Source organism: Chlorocebus sabaeus, chromosome 20 (assembly GCF_047675955.1).
Source record: "Chlorocebus sabaeus isolate Y175 chromosome 20, mChlSab1.0.hap1, whole genome shotgun sequence".
Lineage (NCBI taxonomy): Eukaryota > Metazoa > Chordata > Mammalia > Primates > Cercopithecidae > Chlorocebus > Chlorocebus sabaeus.
In genome coordinates, this window is record NC_132923.1 from 86,751,840 (window position 1) to 86,778,607 (window position 26,768).

Here is a 26,768-nt window from a genome sequence, read left to right on the forward strand (position 1 = left end):
GTAGAGATGTAGCAATACCCTCCACTCCCTGCTGCCATGAGGCTAGAGGGAGACTGTGTGTCTGCACAAAGGCTGAGTAGAATGCACAGGTGAAGGTTGCAACTCAAGATACATTCATGATACATTAGGGTATCATCCACATGAAAAGATTTAAAAATTTCATCTTAGTAACTACTAACTGAGGTGAAACTGGGGATAGATGGGGACTAAAGGTGAATGAGAGGGTTGTCTCTCCTCCCAAAGAGTTTACAATCTGGCAGACAACAGATAAGCTCTGGTGTTAGATGACTTTGATTGACAGCCTAACTCCACTTTTTAACTGGGGTACCTTGGGAAAGTTATTTCATCTCTTGAAACCTCAGTTTCCTCATCTGTAAAAATGGGGACAATAATAGTACCTACAACTCCTAGTGCTGTAGAAGGATTCAGATAAAGGATTAAGCACAATGTCTGGCATTTAGCAAGAATTCAATCAATCTTTGTATCAGGATTATGATTTATGTCATTCCCAGCAGTTGCAAAGACCACAGATGTGAAGGACCTTCAAGGTACATCAGTTTCTAACTACTGAGACAAGGAGGATCAGTGTCCCCACTTGATGAGCTTGAGGGAGAGAGTGACTTGTCCATAGCTCTTTCTTTTCCTAACTTCTTGTCATTCATCAGTGATGACAGCAGTGAGAGGCTGCCACTCTGATGGGTCTTGGCATTTATCTCATAAAACAGTGAGAAGGCCCAGTGGGGCTATGTGGACAAAGCATGCTCATGTCTCTGCTGGAGAAGGAATACAGGGGGTTCACGTTCATAGAGAGGTACAAAAGGCATCCATGAATTACTCAGTCCACAGTTTATTTCTTTTGCTCCTGGTTTTTGGCCACAGTGCCTCCTTCAGATGATGGACAGGAATTTAATAGAGAAAGAAAATGAAAGCTTGCTTGGGGTAAGATTAGTTTCAACTTTAGTCAATTTGCTTATTTATTTATTCATTTTCTTCAGGACTTGAACTCATTTCTGTCTTGACTCTAGAGTCCAGATTCTTACTCACTGCACTCATGGGCCCTCCCACGCTTATAAATGCAAACAGGGAACAGAAGACAATTCGAAAGTTTGTTTAAATTTAAAGAAAATAATCATTAACACTAGTAAGAGATCCAAATCTTTACAAGTGTTTCAAATCATTTCCAAGTGATTTAATAATGTTAATATAACTAGTAATAGATACTATTTGTTGACTACTTACTGGATGCCAAGCACTTTATATGCATTTATGTCCATTTATGTGAGTGCTACTCAATATAAACTGCTATCGCATAAGTTCTCCCAACAGTTTTTCAACACCCTTATGTGGTAGGCAGCCTCTACTCCTCCCATTTCTCCATCTATGGGCCTCATTTTACGTAAACCCAAGGAAACTGAAATGCAGAGGAGGTAAAAGGACTTGATCAAAGTCACACCATAAGTATAAGGCTGCTGGTACCTCTTGCCCATCCAGTTTGGTTACAGTTTCCATCATGTTCAGATACAGTTCTTGGTGTTCTCTTGATCTACTCAAATTCAATTCTTTCCATCTTACCTTAGCTGCTTCTCTCAAAATCACCTGATAATAATAAGCCTGCCTCTAATGTTTCCTACACAAAAGGCAGCCATGTGGTCCAGTAGGAAGTTGTATTCACGATGAACCTCAATTTGACTCTGAGTCTAGTCAAATTGTCAAATTAAGTTTTATTGGCTACGTTCACAAAAATAAAAGATGTACAACTCAAGAAAAAAAGTTGTTACAAAGCTGAAATTAGGAAATCTATCCATTCCTTGTGGAATGAATAGTGCCAGGCACATTTACGTCCATGGCAAGGAATACTGTTTAAGTACTTACTGTGTGCTAGGCTTCAATGGAGGGGCTGAGGAGACAAGGAAACTAGATAGACAAAGTCCTCGCCCTCATAGAGTTTACATTCAAATGAAGGTAGCACAAACAAATAATAAAAATTAAAATAGTTTTAGATAGCAATAAGTAATATAAGGAAAATAAGGCAGGATAAGGCGGATAGACAGAACAACGGAGGGAGGGAGAGCTCTTCTGGACTGCAGATGACAGAAGGACTGTTCTGAGGAGGGGTCCTTGAGAGCAGAGGCCTGAGCCAAGTGAAGAAGGAAGCCGTGTGAGGGTCCGGAGGTGCAGGTATAGCAGGATGGCGCTAAGGAGCCAGTTGGACATCCTGGAACAAGAGCAAGAGGGCCAGTGAGGCTGAAGTGGGGGTGAGCAAGGGTCAACAAGATCTGAGTGTCTGAGAGGCAGGTTGGGATCAGATAATACCAGATGTTGCAAGCCAGTTAGGAATTTGGATCTTACTTATTCCACCAACAGTCCTATGGAGTATGTGGTATTTCCAAAGCAAAAAGTTGAATCCTAAAAATACTATGTAACTTTATCTGCCCTTCTGAAACCTCACCATTTAGTGGTGGAATTTTTTTTTTGTTTGTTTTTGAGATGGAGTCTCACACTGTCACCCAGGGTGGAGTGCAGTGGCACAATCTCTGCTCACTGCAACCTCTGCTTCCAGGGTTTAAGCGATTCTCCTGGCTCAGCCTCCAAGTAGCTGGGATTACAGGTGCCCATCACCACACCCAGATAATTTTTTGTATTTTTAGTAGAGATGGTGTTTCACCATGTTGGTCAGGCTGGTCTCGAACTCCTGACCTCGTGATCCGCCCGCCTCGGCCTCCCAAAGTGCTGGGATTAGAGGCATGAGCCACCACGCCCAGCCGCAGTGGCATTTTTATATTCTTTAGTCTTGCTATCAAATGAAAGCACAGGGTAGTTAAAAGGAAAATGAAAAAGATGAGGCAGGGAGTCCCATAGAGGACCCCATCCTCCCTATCCCCAATAAGTCACTCTCAAATAGTAATAAATGAATGGTAATACAAATGAGGATTCAGGAAAATAAATACAGTCTTCAGCCCTCTCTGGCCTTTGAAGTTTTATTCTATTTCCTAAAAACTAGAAACACTGTCCCAAGAACTTCTATCCACTTCATTCCAGTGACCATTACTTACATTCCACATTATCCTTCTATGTCCAACACCATTAACAGTGTCAAGAAAGCTCAGGAAAACAAGGAATCCTGTTGCCTGGAAAATCCAGGAGTGGCAAATATATCAATTCTAGGCTAGTCTAGCCATTCCCTGCAATACTTCTGTACTTAGCAAATCTACCTAAAGGAAAAGGAAACCACAGAATTTTATAGAAGATATTAAAAACAACCTTGACACTAAAACAGAAAGGACTTAGAAATGTATACAATACTTAGGTAATACCTTCAATCCACCTTCAGCACAAATTCATGAGGGCTGAACCCTTGTAAGTTGCTGAGCACAGGAAGGGTCTACGAAGGAAATATAGTACCCAGGTGAGGAGTGTGGGTTCTGGGGTCAGGCTGTTTAGGTTCAGAGGGTGATGATAAGGGCCTACTAAGAGAATTTGTATAAAGTACTTAGTATGATGCTCTACATGCAGTAATAATGCTAAAAAATAAGCTGCTATTATTATTACCATTATTACAGAGATAAACCCCAGACTTTGATTCAAGGATGGTGAGGTGAATAATATCACTAAGAGAAACACTGGAAAACAGTAATGCCGAGAATAAATTGCAAGATTGTAGGGGAACCAAGACTATGCATCCAAAAAATATTTATTGAACAACTTCTCTGGGCCAGAGTTCAACCTTCCTTTCAGCCATGAATGATTCTAAATCAAACAAAGAGAACACAAGCACCCATGTCTAGGGTTGGACAATGCAGCTCCTGGTTTAAAACACAGCCTTTGGCTTTTCTCCATCTAGGGAGATAAGACTCAACCAGAATTAACAAGAAAATGAGCTAAGTGTGAGGTGTGGAGCAGTATACAAATGCTATAGGTAATCAGAGACAGGAGATAATAATAGAGGCCAGAGAGGTCCAGAAGGGCTTCATTAACCAGAAGACCTCACAGAGAATGAGGTGTCCTTGTCACCACAGTAGTTAGGTAGGTCTCCATCCAAAGCAGTCAGTCCTCTTAACTTGTAAATGATGCTGCTGTTACAGAAATTAAAATATGACACAGAGATACATAAACAGAAATGTATAAAATGAAATAAAATCTGTTTCATGTAAGACTGCGCGATGTAGTAGAAAGAGCATGGACTTAGAGCCACAAGGCCTCAGTGATTACTACCTGTGAAATCCTGGGTAAAATACTTATTCTCTCTAAAATAAATAAATGTTTTGTGAATAAGTGGAATAAATAGAAATTAAGTTACCATACCCTGTTTAAATCAGGTGTGGCTCTATGGTCAATAAAACTGCTTTGTGATCCTAGAAAGAAAATGCCTATTAAGTAAAGCATTGTTGGCCGGGCGCGGTGGCTGAAGCCTATAATCCCAGCACTTTGGGAGGCCGAGATGGGCGGATCATGAGGTCAGGAGATCGAGACCATCCTGGCTAACACAGTGAAACCCCGTCTCTACTAAAAAAAAAAACAAAAAACTAGCCGGGCGAGGTGGCAGGCGCCTGTAGTCCCAGCTACTCAGGAGGCTGAGGCAGGAGAATGGCGTAAACCTGGGAGGCGGAGCTTGCAGTGAGCTGCGATCCGGCCACTGCACTCCAACCTGGGCGACAGAGCGAGACTCCGTCTAAAAAAAAATAAAAAAATAAAAAAATAAAAAAATAAATAAATAAAGCATTGTTATTAATTCATTTCATCCAGGGATGCTGAAACCAGAACAGATCATTCTTTTTGGAAAATATTATCCACAGACTTCCATTTAAATCCATAGCCATCTCAACTTATCCATATATTTCACTCAATCAGTCATGATGTTCAGAAATACAATTCAAAAATCAGCTCTTAATCACCTACTATGTCCTAGAATATGCATAGATTTCACACAACCAGACATGTGATGGTCAGAAGCGCAATTCAAAAATCAACCCTTGATCACCTACTACATGCCAGACACTGAGGCAGGTGACAAGGATGTGACAATGACAAAGGCACCACTCTTGTGCCCCTATGGAGTTCATAAACAGTTGACCAGGCTTTAATAACAGTGTGCCAGAAGCCCTTCTACACTCTATTATTAGACAGCATAGATTTTCACTCTTGAAACTTCCAGCCATTGATCTCAGCTTCATCCTGTCTTCTACCTCTTGAAAATCCTTCAAAATACTAGAATATGGAGGTTCACTAACATTTCTGAGTTTGGTACCCCTTATCACCCAGCACCATACCAAAGTGGACTGCTCTTGCACAAACATATCCTTATTCTCCCATGTCTAGTTATGCATGGTCTTGGATTTCAGGAAGATCTTCAATTTACCACCCCCATCTCTACATATCCCTGACCATCTACCTAAAACAAGTTCCCCTAATCTATCCCCTTTAACCTGCTTTATTTTCCTTGCAGCACTTAATGATGATCTGAAACTGCATTATTTTGTTCAATAGTTTATAAGTGATATGGTTTGGCTGTGTCCCCACCAAAATCCCATCTTGGATTATAGTTCCCAAAATCTCCATGTGCTGTGGGAGAGACCCAGTAGGAGGTAACTGAATTATGGGGGTGATTACCCCCATGCTGCTGTTCTTGTGATAGCGAGTGAGTTCTCAGAAGATCTGATGGTTTTATACGGGGCTTTTCCACCTTTTGCTTGGCACTTCTCCTTTCTGCCATCATGTGAAGAAAGACGTGTGTGCTTTGCCTTCTGCCACGATTGTAAGTTTCCCAAGGCTTCCGCAGCCATGTGGAACTGTGAGTCAATTAAACCTCTTTTCTTTACAAATTACCCAGTCTCAGGCACTCCTTTATAGCAGCATGAGAATGGACTGATACAATAAGCTTGTTATTTATATGCACTGCTAGAATGTAAGCTTTGTCCCCAGTACTTATCACAGTGCCTGGATATAATAGGTACTCAATCAGTTTTTGTCAGAACAAATAAATGACAGCACATACAAACTCTGTATCAGTTTATCTATATCTTTCTGACTACATCTGTCCCTTTCAACTTGGTAGTATTTATATGCATATTTATAGGCATACATATATCTTCCCTACATGGCTGGAAACTCCTTGAGGATCCATGTCTATTTCACCTTTGTATATCCTGGACACTTGAGGTAGAGTGTTTCCTGGTTAATGTCTGTTAAATGGAATAAATACATGATATGGTTCCCTACTTGTTCCTCTGCAGGCTTCTTAATCTTAACTTTGTCAAATCACTACCTCAATCCTCAAGAATACAAACATATTTGATTGGTAACAAGGAAAAGTAAAGGACCATTTTAACCACATTTCTGTTGCTTCCTTTTAAGAATTACTCGGCCACTAAGCTTAAAGGTTCTTTCCTTCCACCTCCTACAATCCATCAACCTCTTACTTGATAGGGCTTTTGCAAACACCTATCAGTTTCTTGGAGAGGGGAAAGTGAATAAAACCTTTAAAAAACATGCATTCTCCCAGAGTGCACCAATCTCTGCTTGCTATGGGTACAAGCTATTTTTACCAGGTGATACTGTGATATTCCTTTTCAACACATGATATTCACTCTTTCAAGCTGTTCGGCACTGTTCTATTTGGTTTCATGTTACATCAATGAGACAGTTTGAGGGAAAAGGAAAAATGGGACATGCTATATTTAGAAGCACCACTGAAACCCTAAATAAAAACTCTGAAAATTTCCTAAGCTCTTTGGCATCTACATTCAGGACCTACCTACTGACCTAAGATTAAGGCTGAGTAAAAAATGCTTTTGTGCAGAGAGTATTTTCCTAAGAATATTAATTATAGAAAGCCGTTTTCAGTGTATCCAAAACTTTAGAGGGTTAAAAATCATACAGACAGGCCACAGAAGAGTCGAACAATTACTACATGTATTTCGTATCTTCATAGTATTTTTTACTCTGCAAATTATGAGTCTAATTACATTTTAAAATAATAACATGTCTAGTTATGCATCTGGACATGCTGAGTTTGAGACAGCCATGTGACAAGTATGAAGAGTTGGCCAACAGCCGTTAGACATGGAAAAACAAAGTTCTGGGGGATTTAGGCTGGAGTATCAATTTCTCTGCATATGAGTAGAACACGAAACCATGAAAGAAAAAAACGTGAGCCTTGAAGAATCAGGAAAGCAGTAGGGTTAGGAGGAAAACTTACTAGTCAAATGTTAGCAATGGCCGGGCGCGGGGGCTCAAGCCTGTAATCCCAGCACTTTGGGAGGTCGAGATGGGCGGATCACGAGGTCAGGAGATCGAGACCATCCTGGCTAACACGGTGAAACCCCGTCTCTACTAAAAAATACGAAAAACTAGCCGGCCGAGGTGGCGGGCGCCTGTAGTCCCAGCTACTCCGGAGGCTGAGCCAGGAGAATGGCGTAAACCCGGGAGGCGGAGCTTGCAGCGAGCTGAGATCCGGCCACTGCACTCCAGCCTGGGTGACAGAGCGAGACTCCGTCTCAAAAAAAAAAAAAAAAAAAAAAGGTTAGCAATCAATGTGTGCTGTAAGGACAAGAAAAAGGTTTCAAAAGAAGTATGTGCCTAAGATAGTACCTAGCATGTTATGAAGGTTAAAACATACTTAACTCACAGTCCCATTGTAAGACCCAGTGGTTACAGGCAAAAGGTCTTTGTAATCTGTAAAACATGATACAACGATTTGTTTCTCTTATTTCTAGAAGGAACATAAGGGTGGTAGGGTAGATCAACTGCAAAACTAGCACAATCTTTACCTATATCTATGCCCTTTGCAATGTGACTTTGCAGATCTTCCTAGAAAGAGATGTAATCTCTTTCCCCACTCCTGTATCTGGGCTGCTCTTGTCATCTGCTTTGGTCAATAGGATGCATTAGAAATTCCACCGTGTCACTTCTTCCTTACTTTCGCTCTCTCTCGGTACGCTGCCCAGCTGTCATATGAACAAGCCCTGGTTCTCCTTCTAGAGGAAAAGAGATCACATGGAAGATAGACCAGTGAGCCCAGCCAAGACCATCCTTGGATAGCCTATAGCCCTCAACCCCTACACATGTGAAAAAACCCAGTCATGATCAGCAGAGCTACCTTCTTGCCCAAGAGCTTACTACAAACACAGGAATAAGACCAACTGAGATAAAAAGAACTGACTTGTAGACTCATGAGCAATAATAAACACTCACTGTTTCAAACCATTGCATTTGAGGTGGTTAATTATACAGCAATAGGTAACTGATGCAAGTAGCAATAAATAAACCAGTCCACCCTGAGCCATACTACGTGCCTGGCATTCTGCTAATGAGCACTTTACAGGGATTATTTGATTATTTCATTTGTTCCTCACAATAAATTTATGCAGTAAATATTATTATTCCCATTGTATAGATTATAATAAAATCAAGGTGCACATTGGTTAACTTAACTTGCTCCAGTGTTGCACAGCTAGCAAACAATGGGACTGAAATTCAAATCTGGCAGTCCAACCTCAGAGCAGCACTTAATCTAAGAAAGAGAATCTTTTCCTTAATCCAACAAATAGGAACTTTTCCCAGTCTTCTCCAGGATAATCTGTTCTAACCTTTTCCTTCACTGCTGATTGTTCTAACTCAAAAGGCCATTTCTATAAATTAACAGTAACAACTGACTTCATTTGTTGATATGTTATTTCATTTGATCCTTACAATAAGCATTTAAGTTTCCACCATCACCTTTGTTTTATAGAGGTGACAGGAAAAGGTGGGGGGCAAGCAGCCTGGTTGCACTGTAACTCCAGGTCTAGTAACTCCACAGCCAACACTCATGCTGCCTGGCTACTCTTCTGAACTGTCTCCAAGTTCTCCATGTCTTCCTTAGGCTTAATTGCAAGTCAAACTGTTCCAATTACTGAACATATACCAAATATCCCCTATGTCTCTAGGCATGGGACTGGCCCTTGAGGAGGCTTCGAAGCAGTTAAACCCATATTCCCTGCCCTCATGGAACTCAACACGACTTGGGGATGCAAGACAGAAATATACAAAAGGCTAAATGAATAGTAAGAGATGAAAAGTAAGAGGGTATTACTAATTGTCAAATGAATGGAATAAACAGATTCCAGAGTTCAAACGGGAGTGAGAGAAAAGTATGTTGGATCTACCTAGCAAGCCTTCACATGGGAGGCATAACAGGATGGGAAATTCCCTGTGGGAACACAGCCTGTCATTGCCATAGGTGTGTGATTCTTGTTTTGGATTATCATGGTGACTGTATCTTCAAGATATTCATGTGGTGACTATTTAAATCTGGTGACTTTGGACAAGGTCAATTCCTAGTATGCAGACAAAAAGATTCATCTGAGAGTTCCAACATATCCAGAAGTTGGCAGGACTGATAGCTGGATCCTGGAAACTTGAAATAACTACCAGGTCATGCCAGTCAATAGATCTAGAAAATGAATAGTGAGATTAGTCTAGTCCCAGGGAGTAGAAAAAAAGATTGAGAAAAGGACCAATAAGAAATGCAAGCCATGCATCATACATACAGAATGTCAGCAGGTGGTGTTCTAGCCCTTAAGGGCCAGGGAAAAAATAGGTAAAAATAAAACACCTGCACTTGAGAAAATTCAACCAGTTTCACTTCCAGATTATTTTCTTTCTGTTCTCAATACCCAGGAAAGATCCACCTTGATCTAACACAACCTAACTTCCCAGGGGTACCTCTTGCCACCTAAGCCCTTGCACTCTACGACACACCAGACACATTGTAATGACTGCAGTTTCTCAGCACACCTTCCTCTATTACACACTCATGCTGTTCCTGGCCTCTGGCACTTGGCACAAGCTTTTCCTTCTCTGGGATTTCTCATTTGTTCTATGTACCCTACTCAATCCTGCCCCCCCTCTTCCCCTAGATAATTCCTACTTTTCCTTTATTCCTTGGTTTAAATATCACTTCCAGTTGAAAATAAGGAAAACAGGAATCCCTGGGTGAGAAAAGACCATACCTGAGGAAAGAGGCTGGTACGGTAGGCCTGAAGCTAGAGGAGATCGATGGTTCCAGGTTCAGTGAGAGGTTCTAACTGAAAACCACATTTAACAGTCTAAGAAAAGGAAGGCAGTGTGATAAAGAATGAAATAAGTCTGTTACTAGGGTCCTATATCACAGTGCTGTGGGACTACCATGAAAACAGGCCAGACAAGAAGAAAATGCTTCACCAAGAACTGGGAAGAGAGGAGCCCCTGAGATCTGGAGACAGGAAAAATGGCAAAAGTCCCCAGTTGGTAGGAGGAGAAAGGGCAGACACTCAAAAAGGTCTTACAGAAAGAGGGTGGTTAACCAGAGAGATGAGTGTATCAAAATAGATAAGTGCAAATGCTGATATAGGAACAGAGATCTGGAGACAGTGGCCATAGAGGAAGCTAAAAAGCCATCAGGTAATATAACATGTAGGTATTTCCTACAGTGGCAGTAGCATAGGAGAAAGGTACAGGCAGCTTTAGAGCAACAAACAAAACAATAGTAGACAATGACCAGGAAATATGGTGAGAAGAGTCATCAGAGGAAAAGAAAGGCAAAACTGTAAGTAGCAGAACACATTAAATAAATAACATTAATAATAAAAATAATATTCACCATGTATGAGGAGTTTACTCAATTACCAAGAATCTATTAATAATATGCATTATTTCATTTGGAAAAAATGGCCTCGAGGATGTCCAGAAAGATACAAGAAAGGAGCAAGGCTGACAGTGTGCCATTTTGTAGGTGGAAGACTACACAACCACTGGGAATATTTAAAGTGACCTCTCCTAGGATCCAATTGGAGGAGTCTAGAGGACATTCAGGTTATATTTGTTTAGAATCCAATTATCCTACCAGAATGAAACCTTCTTGAGGACAGAGACTGTGCTTTTTGTTCACCACTGTGTGAACAGAACCTGGCACTGGGCCTGACACATGGAGGGTACTAGATAAATATGGGTTGGTAGACTTAACAAACAAGAATGGATGGGTGAATGGATGGATGAAAGAATGGATAAAAACTCAGCTTAACGTATTTGTATCATTGGGAAATAAGATAGAAAGCATGTGTCCATGTTTGAATCACAAATTTAAAGGGGAATGGAAACATCCCAAATCCACACCTGCTGATGACAGTGGGAAATAAGGTGAGATACTCTCAAGAGAACGGTAGAATTCATCTGTCCCCACCCTTTCCCTCCTGTGTATTCTCTTCCAAATCTCTTTTCTATTCACACCTTACAGGCCAAGCAAACAAATGATTCTCCTCATTCACTGATTCAACAAACACTTCCTAAGCTCCTCAAGGAGCCGGGGCCCCAAAGCAGGCATGAACTAGCACTGAGCACACAGACAAGCAGGACACAGGGTGGGAAATGTCAGCTAAGGTGGGTGTGGTATGGTAAGTGCAGAGGGTTCCTGTAAGAATACAGAAGAGTCATGCCCAACTCAATTTGGGGTGTTCTAAAGACATAACAGGCATCCCAGATAAATATAATGGCATGGCTATAGGGACAAGAGGAGGAAGAGTAGTCCATTCAGAGGTGGAAGAAGTGAGAAATGACACAAATTAGGTCCCTCCTCTGGGCTCTCAGGGCACCCTGCACATATCTCATTATTGCATTTAGAGCAAAGACTGACGCTATCTGCTTATTCTCCTTGCTTTCTCCACAAGATTGTGGACTCCTTGAGATCAAAGGCTATGTCATTCATCTATATACTCCTAGCATCCAGCCAAGTTTCTGGGATACAAAGGATACTTAACTGGATGAACATGAACTTCAGAAAGGGAAGGCAACATACCATAATGGTTAAAAACATGATAAAGAACACTGAAACTCACTTGGCTGCGACACCTTGAGCCCTTTCTCTGTGCCTCAGTTTCTTCATCTGTGAAATGAGGATAATAATAATATTCATCTGTATTAGTTGGGTCTGCCCAGAAACAGACAATGAGACAGACAGAAGTGCAAGAGATTTATTAGTTTCTTGTGAAAATATGGGGGCAGGGACGGTGAAGACAGTAGAATTGGAGACAGAGCCTCAGACTACGAGGCAGATCAGACAAAGGCTTGCCAACCTAATGGAGAGCTCTGAAATAAAGATTACCCATTAGGGGAGTTCCCACACTGGGCAGAAATGGCCAGGCCTTAGTACTACCAGAGTGTTTAGTCATTGGCTAGGACCACTCAGCAAAAGCATGGCCTACAGGCACTGCCACTGGAGACTGTCATCTAACTGCACTCCTTGCAAATGAACATAAGCTTCCTCTTAAAGGCAGATCTGAATGGTGCACCTCCATGAGGGCCACACTACCTGATGGGGTTGTGAGGTTTCCATTAGTTACTATGGATTACACACTTTAAACAGTGCCCAGAATTTAGTATGCATTATTTAAGGATTTGGTCTTACTGTGAGTTATCTGTATAACTATATATAATTTTAAAACTTGAATTTATGTTCATAATCATAAACTCGAATGACTACAGGGGATAGGTAGGAAACATAAATGTGTAAATTGACCTAAAAAGGAGGAAACGAAGCCCATGCTCTCTATAGCCTAACTGGAGAGTACATACCTTGCCACAAGAGATTCAGGTTAAAAACAATACCAAAGAAAATAGCCACTATTCAAGCCCAGCAAAGAGTCAAACTTTGAAAACTAAACTGGTATATAATTTTATGAACAAACCAAAGCTATTATGTAAATATCTTCTCCATCACTTTTAGTCATTGACTGTTAAGCGCAGAGCATCATAAGGATCTTACTTTTCATAAACCATGCTGGTGAACTTGATCTCTCTGATACTTTAGGATTGATATTACAATCTCAAGAGGTATCAAGGAATATTAAGGTTTGGTCTGCGTTTGGTATTCAAAGTTTTGATTTTTTAAATGTATAGGGATACTCTGTGCTGGATATTAAACATATGTCTATTTCTTTTTCCTCTCCAACAAGAGAAATAGGAGAAAAATTACCTTGAATGAGGGGTGTAAATCATGCTTGAGTGCTACAAGGCACTCAGGGTACCTGGCCAGAGGAAGTAGGCAGACAACTTTGTCCAGCCACAATGGATGAAGAAGAGATGGAGTGGTGTGGGGAAATCAGGTTCTGGGCCTGTAAAGTGTGGAAACATAGGCTCACTGTGCCACTGAGTTCTGAGACTTGTTTGAGACTTGGCAGGTGACAGTGGGAGAGTATCTTACAAGTAGGATCATACTGGTGACAGTGCAGTAGTTAGAACAGAGGACCCAGTGTAGCACCTTCTCACCTAGAGGCTGACCCAGGCCCTCCTCCATAGTAAGAGCAGGAGATTCTGCTTCACGAAGTCCTTAGTCACTGCTCTGGATCTTGATCCTGAGCCAAGTTGCGACTCTGTCACCAGTTCTCTATGACTTAGCTGCAAAGCATGACATCACTTATGATTTCTGATTGTGGCATATTGATGTAGTTTGAGCTGTTGAGGGGAAAAGGAATGTGGACACTCCTATTATACCTAATTATGTATCATGAAAAGTCATACATCTTCTTTTGGAAGTCGAGCTTTTGACAAATAGATGGCAGGTGCTTAAATGACATTCCTTGATGACACATGAAAAGGTCATAACAATCTCTCTGAACTCTGAAATTCTAGGTTTTATATAAAGAGATTTGACAATTTATTCTGTTTATTTACTTGTAATGAACAGTATATGACAGGCAAACTTTAGGGCATACAATAACTTTTCATTTCAATTTTGTAGCACAGTGTAGTATTTAAAAAATACCTTATTGAGATAAAATTTATATAACAAAATTAACCATTTTAAAGTGAACAATTCAGTGGCATTTAGTAGGTTCACATTTTTGTGCAACCATGACCTCTATCAAGTTCCAAAACATTTCCATTATTCCCCCTTATTCATTAAGCAGTTTTTCCCCATTCACCACCACTCCCTAACCTCTGGCAACACCAATTTGCCTTCTGACACTGTAGATTTATCTGTTCTGGATATCTCATAAATGAAATAATATAATACGTGACCTTTTGTGTCTGGTTTCTTTCACTTATGTTTTGGAGGTTCATCCATGTTGTAGCATGTATCAGAATTTCTGTACTTTTCATGGCTGAATAATATTCCACTGCATTATATAAAACAATTTGTTTATGCATTCATCCACTCATGGACATCTGGGTTGTTTCTACCTTTTGGCCATTTATGAATAATGCCTCTACGAACATGTGTGTACTTGTACTTGAATACTTGTTTTCTATTCTTTTGGGTATATATGCAAAGGAGTGAAAGCAAAACAGGGGGGTTCCATTTTCTTTTTTTTTTTTTGAGACAGAGTCTCGCGCTGTCGCCCAGGCTGGAGTGGAGTGCAGTGGCCGGATCTCAGCTCACTGCAATCTGCGCCTCCCGGGTTTGCGCCATTCTCCTGGCTCAGCCTCCCGAGTCGCAGGGACTACAGGCGCCCGCCACTTCGCCCAGCTATTTTTTGTATTTTTTAGTAGAGACGGGGTTTCACTGTGTTAGCCAGGATGGTCTCGATCTCCTGACCTCGTGATCCGCCCGTCTCGGCCTCCCAAAGTGCTGGGATTACAGGCTTGAGCCACCGCGCCCGGCCCCATTTTCTCCATATCCTCACCAATACTTTTTTTTTTTTAAATCATGGCCATGCTAGTAGGCATAAAGTAGTATCTCATTATGGTTTTTATGACACTGAACATCTTTTCATGTGTTTGCTGGCTATTTCTTAACATCTTAAATAACAATCAGGGATCCAAATTTCAGTTCAAATTTCATTTTACATGAGGCTTCTAAATGCAAATAAATGAACTGAAGTGACAGTTTAACAGTTACTTTCTGTGAGCTTCACTAAGTCCATGCATGTATGGGCAATGACAAGTGCATCACAATTTGCTAAGTTTTAGTGTAGTATTTTTTTAAACTTTATTGTAAAATGCATTTCCATCTCAGAAATCTTATCTTCGAATCACAGAAATATAACTGATATTTAAGAAAATGCAAGCTCTACAAGGGTAGCAATTTTAATTTATAACACTCTATTAGGCACTCAATAAATGTTGGCTAATTAAAGGTATCAGTTTGACTACCTGGACCCAGAGACTGAAAATTTTAATGCAGGCAGTAAGGAAGAAAAATGAATCTAGGATAATTTCTAGATTCAATATTTTTCTGCCCAGGGCCACTGGGTAAATGGTGGTGCCATTAACCAGAATAGTGAATATAGGAACAAGAACACTTATAATAAAAGGATTATCCTGGGCCAGGTGCAGTAGCTCATGCCTATAATCCCAGCACTTTGGGAAGCTGAGGGGGATGGATCGCTTGAGCCCAGGAATTTGAGACCAGCCTGGACAACATGGGGAAATCCCATCTCTACAAAAAATACAAACATGGTGGTGCATGCCTATAGTCCTAGCTACTAAGGGAGCTGAGGTGGAAGGATTACCTGAGTCTAGGGGGCAGAGGCTGCAGTATGTAGAGTACAGTGCCACTGTACTCTAGCCTGGGTGACAGAGTGAGACACTGTCAGGAAAAAAAAAAAAAGGAATTATCATAGAATTCTTACCATTAATGTAGAGGTCCATTTTTACTTTTTTTTTTCTTTAGACTAGTCAAGTGAAGCCATTTTTATTTTTTATCTTCAATTTTCATGCTCCCTTTATAACAACCTTTCTATGTGGATAAGTGTAAAAGAAAAGTGAAAGGGTGCTATAGAAACATAAGGTAAGAAGGCTGCCCCTTTCAAAATTTCCCATTTAATTTTTTGTGGTTTGGTTTTTCTTCCTATATATCCTATCCTGTCCTTACCCCTGCTGAATGTCAATCCATCTCACATCAATCTAGTGTTCCATGGTTATAATGACAGTGTTTACAGTACTGGTTATCCCAATTTGGTTTTGTAAATTTGTTAAGTCTGTTCTCTAGCTCGTGAATTAGAGAACATCTCCCACAGAACAGCATTTATCTATAAAAGCAGACCATGGTCCATTGTGACCCCTATATGACACCACTTTGTGATTAGAGGATAGAGCACTAAATTTTAGTTTACTCTGATCACTTCCCCCCATAGACTCTGATTCTTCCATTTCAAAAATCAGAAAAAAGTAACTCAAGCTTACTTTAATTTGGAAAAATGTTTTGGTGCTGTCTTTTAAAATTATTTTATTGTAAGAATACTCTAGCCTTGCTTGCATAATGTATACCCAAAAAGAATAAATCACACCCTTGAAGGTGAGAAAAATATTATTGGAACTCACAAAATTGTCCCATGTATACAAAAGTTTCTTGAGCTCTGTTCTTGTGTCATATGTCCCAAACAACATGGCAACTTGACATCATATTATAGTATAGTCACATATTGCTTAACAATGGGGATACATTCTGAGAAATACATCAGACAATTTTGTCATCATGCAAACATCACATAATGTACTTACACAAAGCCTACGTTGTATAGAGTACTGCAGACCTAGGTTATATGGGATATCCTACTGTTCACACGCTACAAACTTGGACAGCATGTGACTGTAGTTAATACTGCAGGCCTCTGTAACACAATGCTTGTATTTGTGCATCTAAACATAGAAAAGGTACAGTAAAATACAGAATAAAAGACTAAAAACAGTGCATCTTTATAGGCAGTTGCCATAAATGGAGCTTGCAGGATTGGAAGTTACTCTGAGTGAGTCAATGAATGAGTGCTGAGTGAATACGAAGGCCTAGGACATTACTGTATACTACAGTAGACTTTATAAACACTGTACAATTAGGCTACACTGAATTTATAAAAATGTTTTTTCTTTTAATAATAAATTAACTGTAGTTTCTGTAACTTTTTTACTTTATAAATTTTTAAATTTTTAGACTCTTATAATAACACTTAGCTGAAAACACAAACATATGTACAGCTGTACACATTTTCTTTCTTTATATCCTTTTCTATAAGCTTTTTTCTATTATTATTATTTTTTTACTTTTAAAACCTTTGCTGTTAAAAACTAAAAATGCACACAGTAGCCTAGGCCCATACAGGGTCAGAATCACCGATATCACTGTCTTGCACCTCCACATCTTGTCCCAATAGAAAGTCTTCAAGGGCAATAACCAACATGGACCTGTCACCTCCTGTGATAACAACACCTTATTTTGAAATAACTCCTGAAGGACCTGCCTGAGGCTGTTTTACAATAAACTATTTTTTAAAATAAGTAGGTGTACATTCTTTTTTTCTTTCTTTTGAGACAGAGTCTTGCTCTGTCGCCCAGGCTGGAGTGCAGTGGCGCAATCTTGGCTCACTGCAAGCTCTGCCTCCTGGGTTCACGCCATTCTCCTGCCTCAGCCTCCTGAGTAGCTGGGACTACAGATGCCCGCCACCATGCCCGGCTAATTTTTATATTTTTAGTAGAGACGGGGTTTCACCATGTTGGCCAGGATGGTCTCGATCTCCTGACCTCGTGATCTGCCTGACTCGGCCTCCCAAAGTACTGGGATTACAGGCATGCGCCACCTCACCTGGCGGGTGTACATTCTTAAATAATGATAAAAAATATAGTATAGTAAATGCATAAACCAGTTACCTAGTAATGTATTAACATTATCAAGTGTTATAAACTGTACCTAATTGTGTGTGCTATATTTTTATATGACTGGCAGCACAGTAGATTTGTGTGCACCACTATTACCACAAACATATGAGTAACGTATTATGCTACGATGTTACAATGGCTATGAAGTCACTAAGCAATGGGATTTTTTCAGTTCCATTATAATCTTACAGGACCACCGTCATATACGAACTTTGTTGTTGACCTAAACGTTCTTATGTGGTGCATGACCATATAGTATTACACTCAGTGTCATTTCCCCCTCAGCAAGAACAGACAGCGAAAGTTTGTAGTACAAAACTCTTATTGGTAATACAAACTTGGGGTGTGACTTCAATTATTACCATCATGCACCAGGCACTTCTATAACACTAGTTCCAGTGACCTGAGTAAGATCCTCAAAACTTTTGCTTCCCAGATGACCCTTTGTCCAGAAACTCATGCTGTGAGAATAAAAAGATCTTTACTATCAGAAATGTAGGGAAAAAGATGGGCAGCCCATCTTCAGGGAAAGAAAAGGAAATCCCTTTCATAATAACAGCAGAGCAAACTAACCCAGATCAATCACAAGTTGCATAAGAGAGCAAAGTTGTACAGAGTCCTACTCACACCTTCGGCAGCAAAAACACGACTTCCTGGTGTAGGCTTCCTATTTAGGCACTCTGCAGTTGATGACTACTCAGAACTTTTGCTTTTTATTTTCTCCTTACTCCCATCTCCACCCTACCTCTCTGAAATTTTAATTCAAGGCAGCACAACTTCAAAACTTTTCTTGTAAAGGTTTTGGTTGAAGGAGGCTCATACTAAGTCATTTGCTCAATAAATAACTTGTTGATTGTACCAAAGTGCTGGGATTACAGGTGTGAGCCACCGTGCCTGGCCTATATAGACTTTTGAAGGTCAAAGTAGAAAGATTTTTTTCAACACTATCCACCAGTTGGGATAAGTTCCTTTGTGGTATATTTAAAATTGATCATGTTTTCATGATCACAAAACCAGGATTTAAGTCACAAAACCAGGATTTAAGTCCCTACTCTTGTCATTTACTGGATATCTATTACTGGGCAAGTCATCCAACTTCTCCAAGGCTGTCGTTTTTAGAGTAGTGTCTTGGTCAGGGTCTCAACAGGAAACAGAAGGCATATTCAGAAAGGGAAATTTAGCAGGATTTAATGAAGATAAGTCATTGAAGATAGAAACAGTGGAGACCCAGCCCTAGATCTTGAGAGAACCCATAGAGAGAGAGAAAGCTGTAGCTGTAGATTGGATAGGTGCTGTGGCCTCCACGCAGCCACTGCTAGCCACTGCTAGCCAGTAACCTGGAAGGGAGAGAGCTGGAGAAGTAAATATTCCAAACTCACTTTTCATCTGTCTGAGATATCTTGTAAGCACCCCGTATTGGCTGAATCCTTCCAGAAGCAAGAGTGCAAGGGAGCTTGTTGATGAAGCTATGAAGGTCAGCCCCAAGGCCACAGAAAAGATTGGGAAAGGGGTAGGGAGTCAGATCTCAAGGGCAAATGGAAGATACTCAGCCCAAAACTTACTAATGGCTGCCCACCTCTCACATAGATTTGCTGTGAGGATCAAATTAATATTAATATATGTAAAAATATTTTGTAAACTATAAATAAAATACACAAATATAATAATTATAAGGTCTATCCTATAAGAAATAAACTAAAAAGAATAATACCAATCTATGGTGTGAGTCTTCTAAGGTTGACAGATCTCATACTTTCAAATCTAGTATATTCTTTACACTGGAATTTATTCTTTCTGGTTAAAATTTCCAATCATGAGGACTAAAATCAAACAGAAAAGGAAATTTTCAGTACCAAATTTTCAGTACTAGATAAGTGAAAAATTAATTCCCCTGGCAAGATGGGTGTGACAAGGGTTGGGCAGGACTCAGACACCTACACATTAGCATCTATCAGGTTGTTTTCCTGCCTTCCTCCCTTTTCCATCTCCTAATCTAACTTCTGCCAGCAGTAGAATTAGCAGAAGTCCATTTTCTATTGCATTTCAGAACCAGTTCTTATAAGCACAAATTCATTTGCCAAAGAAACATTCAACAAGCATTTGAAGAGAACCACTATGCTAAGCATCTACTTATTGGTAGACAATATTTATGTCAACACTTACTCAGCATACAAAACATATAACTCAGTTTACAATAGTTTTCCTCCTTGCTTACTCCTCTCAAGTCGCACTGACCTCCTTGCTGTAACTTGAACACCTGTAGGTACACTCCCGCCATATGGCCTTTGACCTGGCTGTTCCCTCTGCTTATATAATTCCCAGATAGCCACACAACTAAAAGTTCCTTACCTTCATCAAGTTTTGTTCAAATATCACTTCCCACTGAGGCCTACTGTATTCAAGATTGCAATCCTCCACTGGAATCCTTATCCCTCTTTATCTTACCCTATTTTTTTTTTCCACATAGCATTTATAACTGTCTAACATGCTCTATGATGCACTTCTTGATTATGGTTATTTTTAATGTCTACTTTCTCTTGTTCCTTTGCTGACAGGGATAGCTGAGTTTTGTTCACTGATACACCCTAAACACCTACAACTGGGCCAGGTCCATACTGGACACTAAATAAATATTCACTGAATCTATCAATCAATCACACCTATAATCCCAGCACTTTGGGAGGCTGAGGTGGGAGGATCACTTGAGGCCAGGAGTTTGAGAATAGCCTGGGCAACATAGAGAGACCCTGTCTCTACAAAAACATGCAAAAATTAGCTAGGCTCGGCGGCGTGAACCTGTTGTTCCAGTTAACTCAGGAGGCTGAGGTGGAAGGATTGCTTGAGCCCAGAAGGTCAGGGATACAGTGAGCTGTGACCATGCCACTACACTCCAGTTTGGGTGACAGCGTAAGACCGTCTCAAAACACAAAACATAAAAGACAAAACAAATCAATTATCCATCAGTCATCTGAAATGGTTTTAGGAGGCTCAGAGACATGAGAATTTTTTGTCAATGGAAGTATTAAAAGTACAAAAAGAAAGCTATTTTGATGTTATATTTTAAATCTAATAGACTCACCCCAACTATAGCTTGTTGCAAAATTGTTGCTCATAGGTGAAAATTCATAGTGATGATTAACCTCCATTATAATGAAATGTAAAAGCTGCAGTATTTCTATTAAAAGAAACATAAGATCAAGTATCAAGCTGGTACTATAGATAATAAGCATTTGCAATTAACATACTGTGAATAACTGTAAACTCTGTTATCATACTAATAAAATTTAAAAATTCCTACAGCAACTGGGAACTCTGTAGCAGTTACATTATCAACACTAGCCACTTTGCCAGTTGTTCAGAGGCTGTGCAAATTAGCACAAACTGGTAGTAACAGTAACATACATAATGCTTTTGGGAGTCATTTTTGTACAACACAAGTTTAGAGGTTTTTTTTTCTTTTCTTTGGATTAAAATATCATACTCTGATGCATGAACGTGTGGAACAGAGATGAACTTCAAACTAGTGAGGAGAATAAACCGTGTAGTAGGCAGTTTAGGTTCCTCTGAGTAAACTACTGCCAGACTCTGACTTGAGTGAACAAACGTGCTTGTGTGGCAAATTTTGGTCCATAAATTCATGGCTTGAATATGTGGAAAAGATGCATCAAGGGATTAGTATAATTATTTTGTTTCAGAGATACCTAGAAGGTCAAAGAGCTCAAATGACAAGGAGATATGAAAGTATCAAAGTGTTCAATGGTTTATTTTGAGAAAGTCAAACCTTCTGCTTCCATCACCTAAGACACTATAAAACCAGAAAGATTAGGAAGCTACTGCACAGCTGTCTTTTTTGGTCAATGAAAGACATTGCTAGTGGACCTTATCACAGATTAAACTCAGCTTGGACAATGACCCTAACTCAATTTCAGTTATAATCAACTTTACACACAAAAAGTGTGGTGTGTGTGTGCATGTATGTGTGTGTGTTGGTACATGATGAGTATTTTGGGGTTTCTCACATGTAAATCCAAATTGAACTGTTCCAAAACAAGAATTAAAATCTCACCTGTTTCATATTCTGCATGCTGAATTATTTTGAAAGAATCAATACAGCTTTTTACTAAATACCATGTGTTACTGGCTAAATTAAGTCCCTTCAAACTCATATGTTGAAGTGCTAACCCCCCCGTATCTCTGGATGTGACTGGATTTTCATACAGGGCCTTTAAAAAAGTAATTAAGGTAAAAAGAGGTCGTATGAGTGGGCCCTAACCCAATAGGACTGGTATTCTTAAAGAAGAGATTAGGCCGTAGAGCAAAGAACATATGAAGAGACAGACAAGACAGCCATCTTACAAGCCAAGGAGACAGATCTCAGAATAACAGCTCTGCTAACACCTTCACCTTGAACTTCTAGCCTCCAGAACTGTGAGGAAGTAAATTTGTGTTGTTTAAGCCTCCCAGTCTGTGATATTTGTCATGGCAGCCCCAGCAAACTAATACTCTATGTATGATTTACCTCATCATGTTGTTCTATCAAAAGATGAAATCAATTATAAAAATCTAGTTCCCGATAAAAAAAATCACAAGTTGATAGATGCCTCATTTATGCAGTACCATGAGTGAATAAGTCATTCCACATTAAGTAAGATATCCAGATAACTGAAGCTTGCCCTTAACAAACCAAAATTTGTAATCTAATCCTTTCAGATGGAAATGTTTCTAAAATACATCACTATACACTGCCCCACTTTTTAGAGAGAATATACAATTTAACTCTTTTAAAGAATAAAAATTAAAATTTCCAATAATTCAGCAATACTATTCAGTACCCTAATTCAAGTTTTACTTTGACCCAAGATTAAGACTGATTTCTCATGTCTTATCTTTACAATTTGTTCACCCCACACATTCAGCCAATATTTCTTGAAACTTGTATTTAGCAAGGTTTCTAAACTACTATAGGCTGAGAAACTAAGGAACTAAACATATTAGAACTATGTCTGAAGTAAAAATAAAAAGGCTTGAGGGAATGTGTGAGGAGCTTGCCTCTGAGTAAATGAGTTAGCATACTGTTTGTGGATATATGTTTGCTTTTGAGAAAAGTTTCTGCTTCCATCATAGTTTTTGCCTGCATTCTCAAGACATAATGTTGTAAAAAGTTCATGACCACTAAGTTTGGATAAGTGAGATTTTAGTTTTACAACATTTTATTAATAATTTTTGGTTTGTTTCTACCTCAAAAACTTTTCACAGCATATTTATGATAGATTGATATTATAATCTATATAGTATTGATTCTGCTCTATAAAAAAGATGAATTTGAATACATCAGTTTAAACACTAACAACTAGCATGTATTGGTATTTACCATGTGCCTGGTACTGTGCTAAACACACTTTACATATTTCACTTAACTAAAACAATGCATAGAATTTACTGAAAGCAGGAAAAGGGATGCAAAATCACTATGATTTTTCAGGAACTGTGAATACTGGATGGATATTATCATATCCATTATCATATTACGCAAATGAGCAGTACTGGATCAAATAAAACATTTCAATTTTTTTAAGCTACTAATGAAGACCAGTACCAAATTAAATATAATCTTGGCACAAGACAATCATTTTTTTCCATGGACCATCACTCCTGACATCAACCTGAAAACTTAAAGCACCTTCTCTGACTTTCCCACGGCTCAGGATAAACTTATGAAGAAGGTATACTATTATGCAGAATTAGGCCTCCCAAAGGCATATACTTAACACATTTGGAGGTTAATTTTAAACATGAACTTTATTGATATGTAATGCACATAAAATCAAATGCACAGATCTTAAAGGCTCAGTTTGATGAGTTTTGACAAATGGATACACCTTTGTAACCAATACCCCAATCAAGATAAAGCATATTTCAGTCACCCTAGTGAGCTCCCTCCTATCCCTCTGTAGCCAAATCTCCCTCCCCAACTACAGGGAGCCATTTTTAAGCAATGTAGTAGCAGCGGTGGTAATAGCTACTGTTTATGTTTGGTTGATAATAGCAGTACTTACTGAGTGCCCACATGGCAGGCACTGTACATATATAATATTCTGTTAATTCTCATATCAACTTTACCAGGTTGGTATTAACCCCTGTGTCTATGGCGAAAAAAGTGGGGGGAAGGACCAAAAATTTAATTACACAAAATCACATAACTACTGAGTGTTAAGGTCAGACTGGAACCAAGAATATCTAATGTAAAATCTCTCGTGCTAAACTATATTGCACTTACACAAATGCTAAGGAGTTTTCTGTCGACCCAAAACACACAGTAAGTAGAGGAATTAGCAAGGCCACCAGCTCTAACTCACAACTCCACCTCTATTACAATCCACACCCAAGTACCTTATCTTAACCAGCAAGCAAAGGTTTCAGAGGCTAATACTAATGATAACTAAAGAGGATTACTTACAAGTTCTTCAACTGAAAACCTGCATGTAAATCCCTCATATATTTCTAGAGTAGTTAGGAGAGGGGGAAAATCCTCTGTATAGGTGGGTGGGTCACAACCCCATCGGCCCCAAGGATTTTGTTAGTGCTTTAAAAAATGAATGAAAGGAATCCAACCATCCACTTGCTCATGGTCGACCCCATAAGCCACAGTGCCACAGTCTACCCTACCTAAGAACTGAAAGCAGAGGTGCCGCGCAGCATCGTACTGTCACTTTATTAAGGAAGCAAGTGGTGTCATGCAGCATTTTACTGTCACTTTATTGAGGAAACAAGGAGGCAAACATCTGGATTGAACCTTTTGATTCCTTGTTACGTTAATTTTATTCAGTGTTTTAAACTCAACCCACTCACATTTACAAAACACTTCACACAGACTACTTCCCTCATGAATGGAGTTCCATTCACATCTCACTTAAAACATCAAACTTACTCTGAAATGACGGAGGTTAAAGCTTGTTCAGTGTCAATTTGCAAGTATTATAAAATATTAAAAGCTAGGCGCACAAACGCAGGAGGATAATGTGAGGCAGCTTCTTCAAGGAGCTCGACTAAGTTAAAGCATTTAGGTAAGGGGCATGGAGAGGCTTAAAGGAACCACAGAGCTCTCAACAAACTGTTGTGGAGCCGGGTATTTAAGTCCCCAGTGGGAAGATTTTATGAGAATTATCACCCTTGAGTGGTATTGGCTAACAGCTTGGGAATCAATATGACTCATTTTCCCCAAACATGGAGTTGTTTTCTAGAAGTCCCTCCCCTCGGTTTCCCTGTGGTCTCTTTAAGTCCCTTAACATATGTTGGGGGAGGGGAGGTTCTCTCCTGGTAGAAACAAATGAGTCTCCCGCAAGTTCAAGACTTCAAGATCTGTGTTTACTAAATCCTCCATGTATGACAGCCCCAGCCCAAAGAGAGACAACAATTACAACACACACAGGTACACCCTACGAATACGTGAGCCTCCTTCTTCCTCAGCTAAACATGAGCACTGCTTAGTGTAACACAGGCGCCTTCCCAATCTCGTCTAGAAAAACCCAAGTCCCACGTCCATAGCGGGATGTAATAGAGAAAAGACAGGGGAGGGTGCTGCCCTCCCTGTGTGACAATTAGCGAAAGTCACACAGAGGGAACCTCTGAGGATCCAAGCCGGCGCGCCCAGCGCCTCGGGGCCCTGATCGCCCGAAGCTGCCTGGACTTTTTGGCGCCACCAGTACGTTCAACAAAGCCACCTCGAGGACAACTCCGAAAAGGCGCAGAGAGGAGTGGCGCGGGGCTGCTGTGGGGTCGACTGTCGCCGGGGAGGGGACGCGTGTCAACCCAAGTTTCGGTTGTCTCCCCTGGGGCCGGGAAGTCTCAGGACGCCGGCAGGGGTGTGACCCGGACCTGAGGGGCCAGAGCCGCCAGATGGGCGGCGGATAGTGTCGCCAGGAGCCCTCGGGTCTGGGCAGCGCGGGGGCAGGATCCTCTTGCAAGGGCCCTCTCCCCCTCCCTGGGATTCAGGGTGGCCAGGCTGGCCGCTGGGAGAAGCCAGTCGCGACCACGTGGCCCGGCGGGCGTCCGTAACAGAGGGCGGGCGGAGTCGGGGGTGCGGGGCCTGCGCCGAGGCGCTTCTACCTGGTTCTTGAGGCGCATCTTCCCCGCCGGGCGATCCGGCCCGAGGCGGCGGAGGCTGAGCTGGGTGGGGCACAGCTGGCGGGAAGACGTCCGCAGAGTCTCACTGCGATAGCTCTCTAGCTAGCTCTGCGGCTCCGCCACCGTCGCCGCCGCCACCCCCTGGCCACCTCGAGGGGGCGCTTCGCATAGAGACGGAGGATGACTCCTGCGAGTCAGGTTCCTGTGGTGGCCCTGGCGCCTACCTCGGGGGTTGGCATTCCAGTGTGCTCAAAATGTTGAAGGAGAAAGTCTCCTCTCTTTCCTCCAATGCTGCTATCTGTGGTCTGCTTAAATTTTAAATGAGGTAGCTTCTTTGAAACTAAAGTTCACTGACACCGTTTGAACCAATGTTAATTGCTGTGCCGGGCCCAGGGGGTTTATAAATGTGACCAATTCAGAACCCTTAGAATAAATATTACCCTTTGGGGAGGGGAGCATGAAGAAGGTGGCTTGTCTTTGGCAGGGAATGTAGACACCTTAAGTAGATCCTTCAAGTCATGTTTGGCTGTTTGGTGTCTAAGATATGTCCAAAGTGAAGTGAGAAATGGAAACAGTTGACCCAAACGAAATGCGAAAGTCCTTTGTGAGTTCTGATTTCTGGTAAAAATAGTTACTGGCCCTTCCATTGCTCTGTGGCCTTTTAAACCACGCTAGATGCTTGAATAACACAACATTAGTTCTGTGGTAGGTAATGGGATGATCATGAAAAATGGAAAAAGTAGCCTCTTTGGCCCTCCTTGACCTTCATAAAAGTCCACTCCTAGGGCTGAGAAACTCACAGTTGAATTGTTGAGAATGGCCGCTATTGACTAAAGCAAATCTAACTTGATTCAAAATACAGGAAGTACAGGTATCAGTAAAAATTATTGGGCTAAAGTAAGCTTCGTATCAAGAGTTAGAATGGAAATAGTAAAGAGATCATCTTATCCAGTGTCTCTTTATAGGTGAAGGCTCTGAGGTCCAGAAAAGACCTGCCCTGGATTACAAAAGAATCAGGAGGAAAAATTACAAAAGTTCTC

General features: G+C 40.6%; 1 protein-coding gene across 2 annotated transcripts in view; it reads right to left on the bottom strand.

Moving 5' to 3' along the window:
• ELAVL4 (ELAV like RNA binding protein 4) overlaps nt 1-25,838 on the bottom strand; it is a 154,658-nt gene extending 128,820 nt beyond the window's left edge. For both annotated transcript variants that reach the window (XM_073007308.1, XM_073007307.1), the window contains exon 1: nt 25,711-25,838. In XM_073007308.1, the coding sequence (XP_072863409.1) occupies nt 25,711-25,728 (18 nt within the window). In that variant the 5' untranslated portion in view covers nt 25,729-25,838. The remainder of the gene's footprint in view (nt 1-25,710) is intronic.
• Between the last annotated feature and the right edge of the window lie 930 nt (nt 25,839-26,768).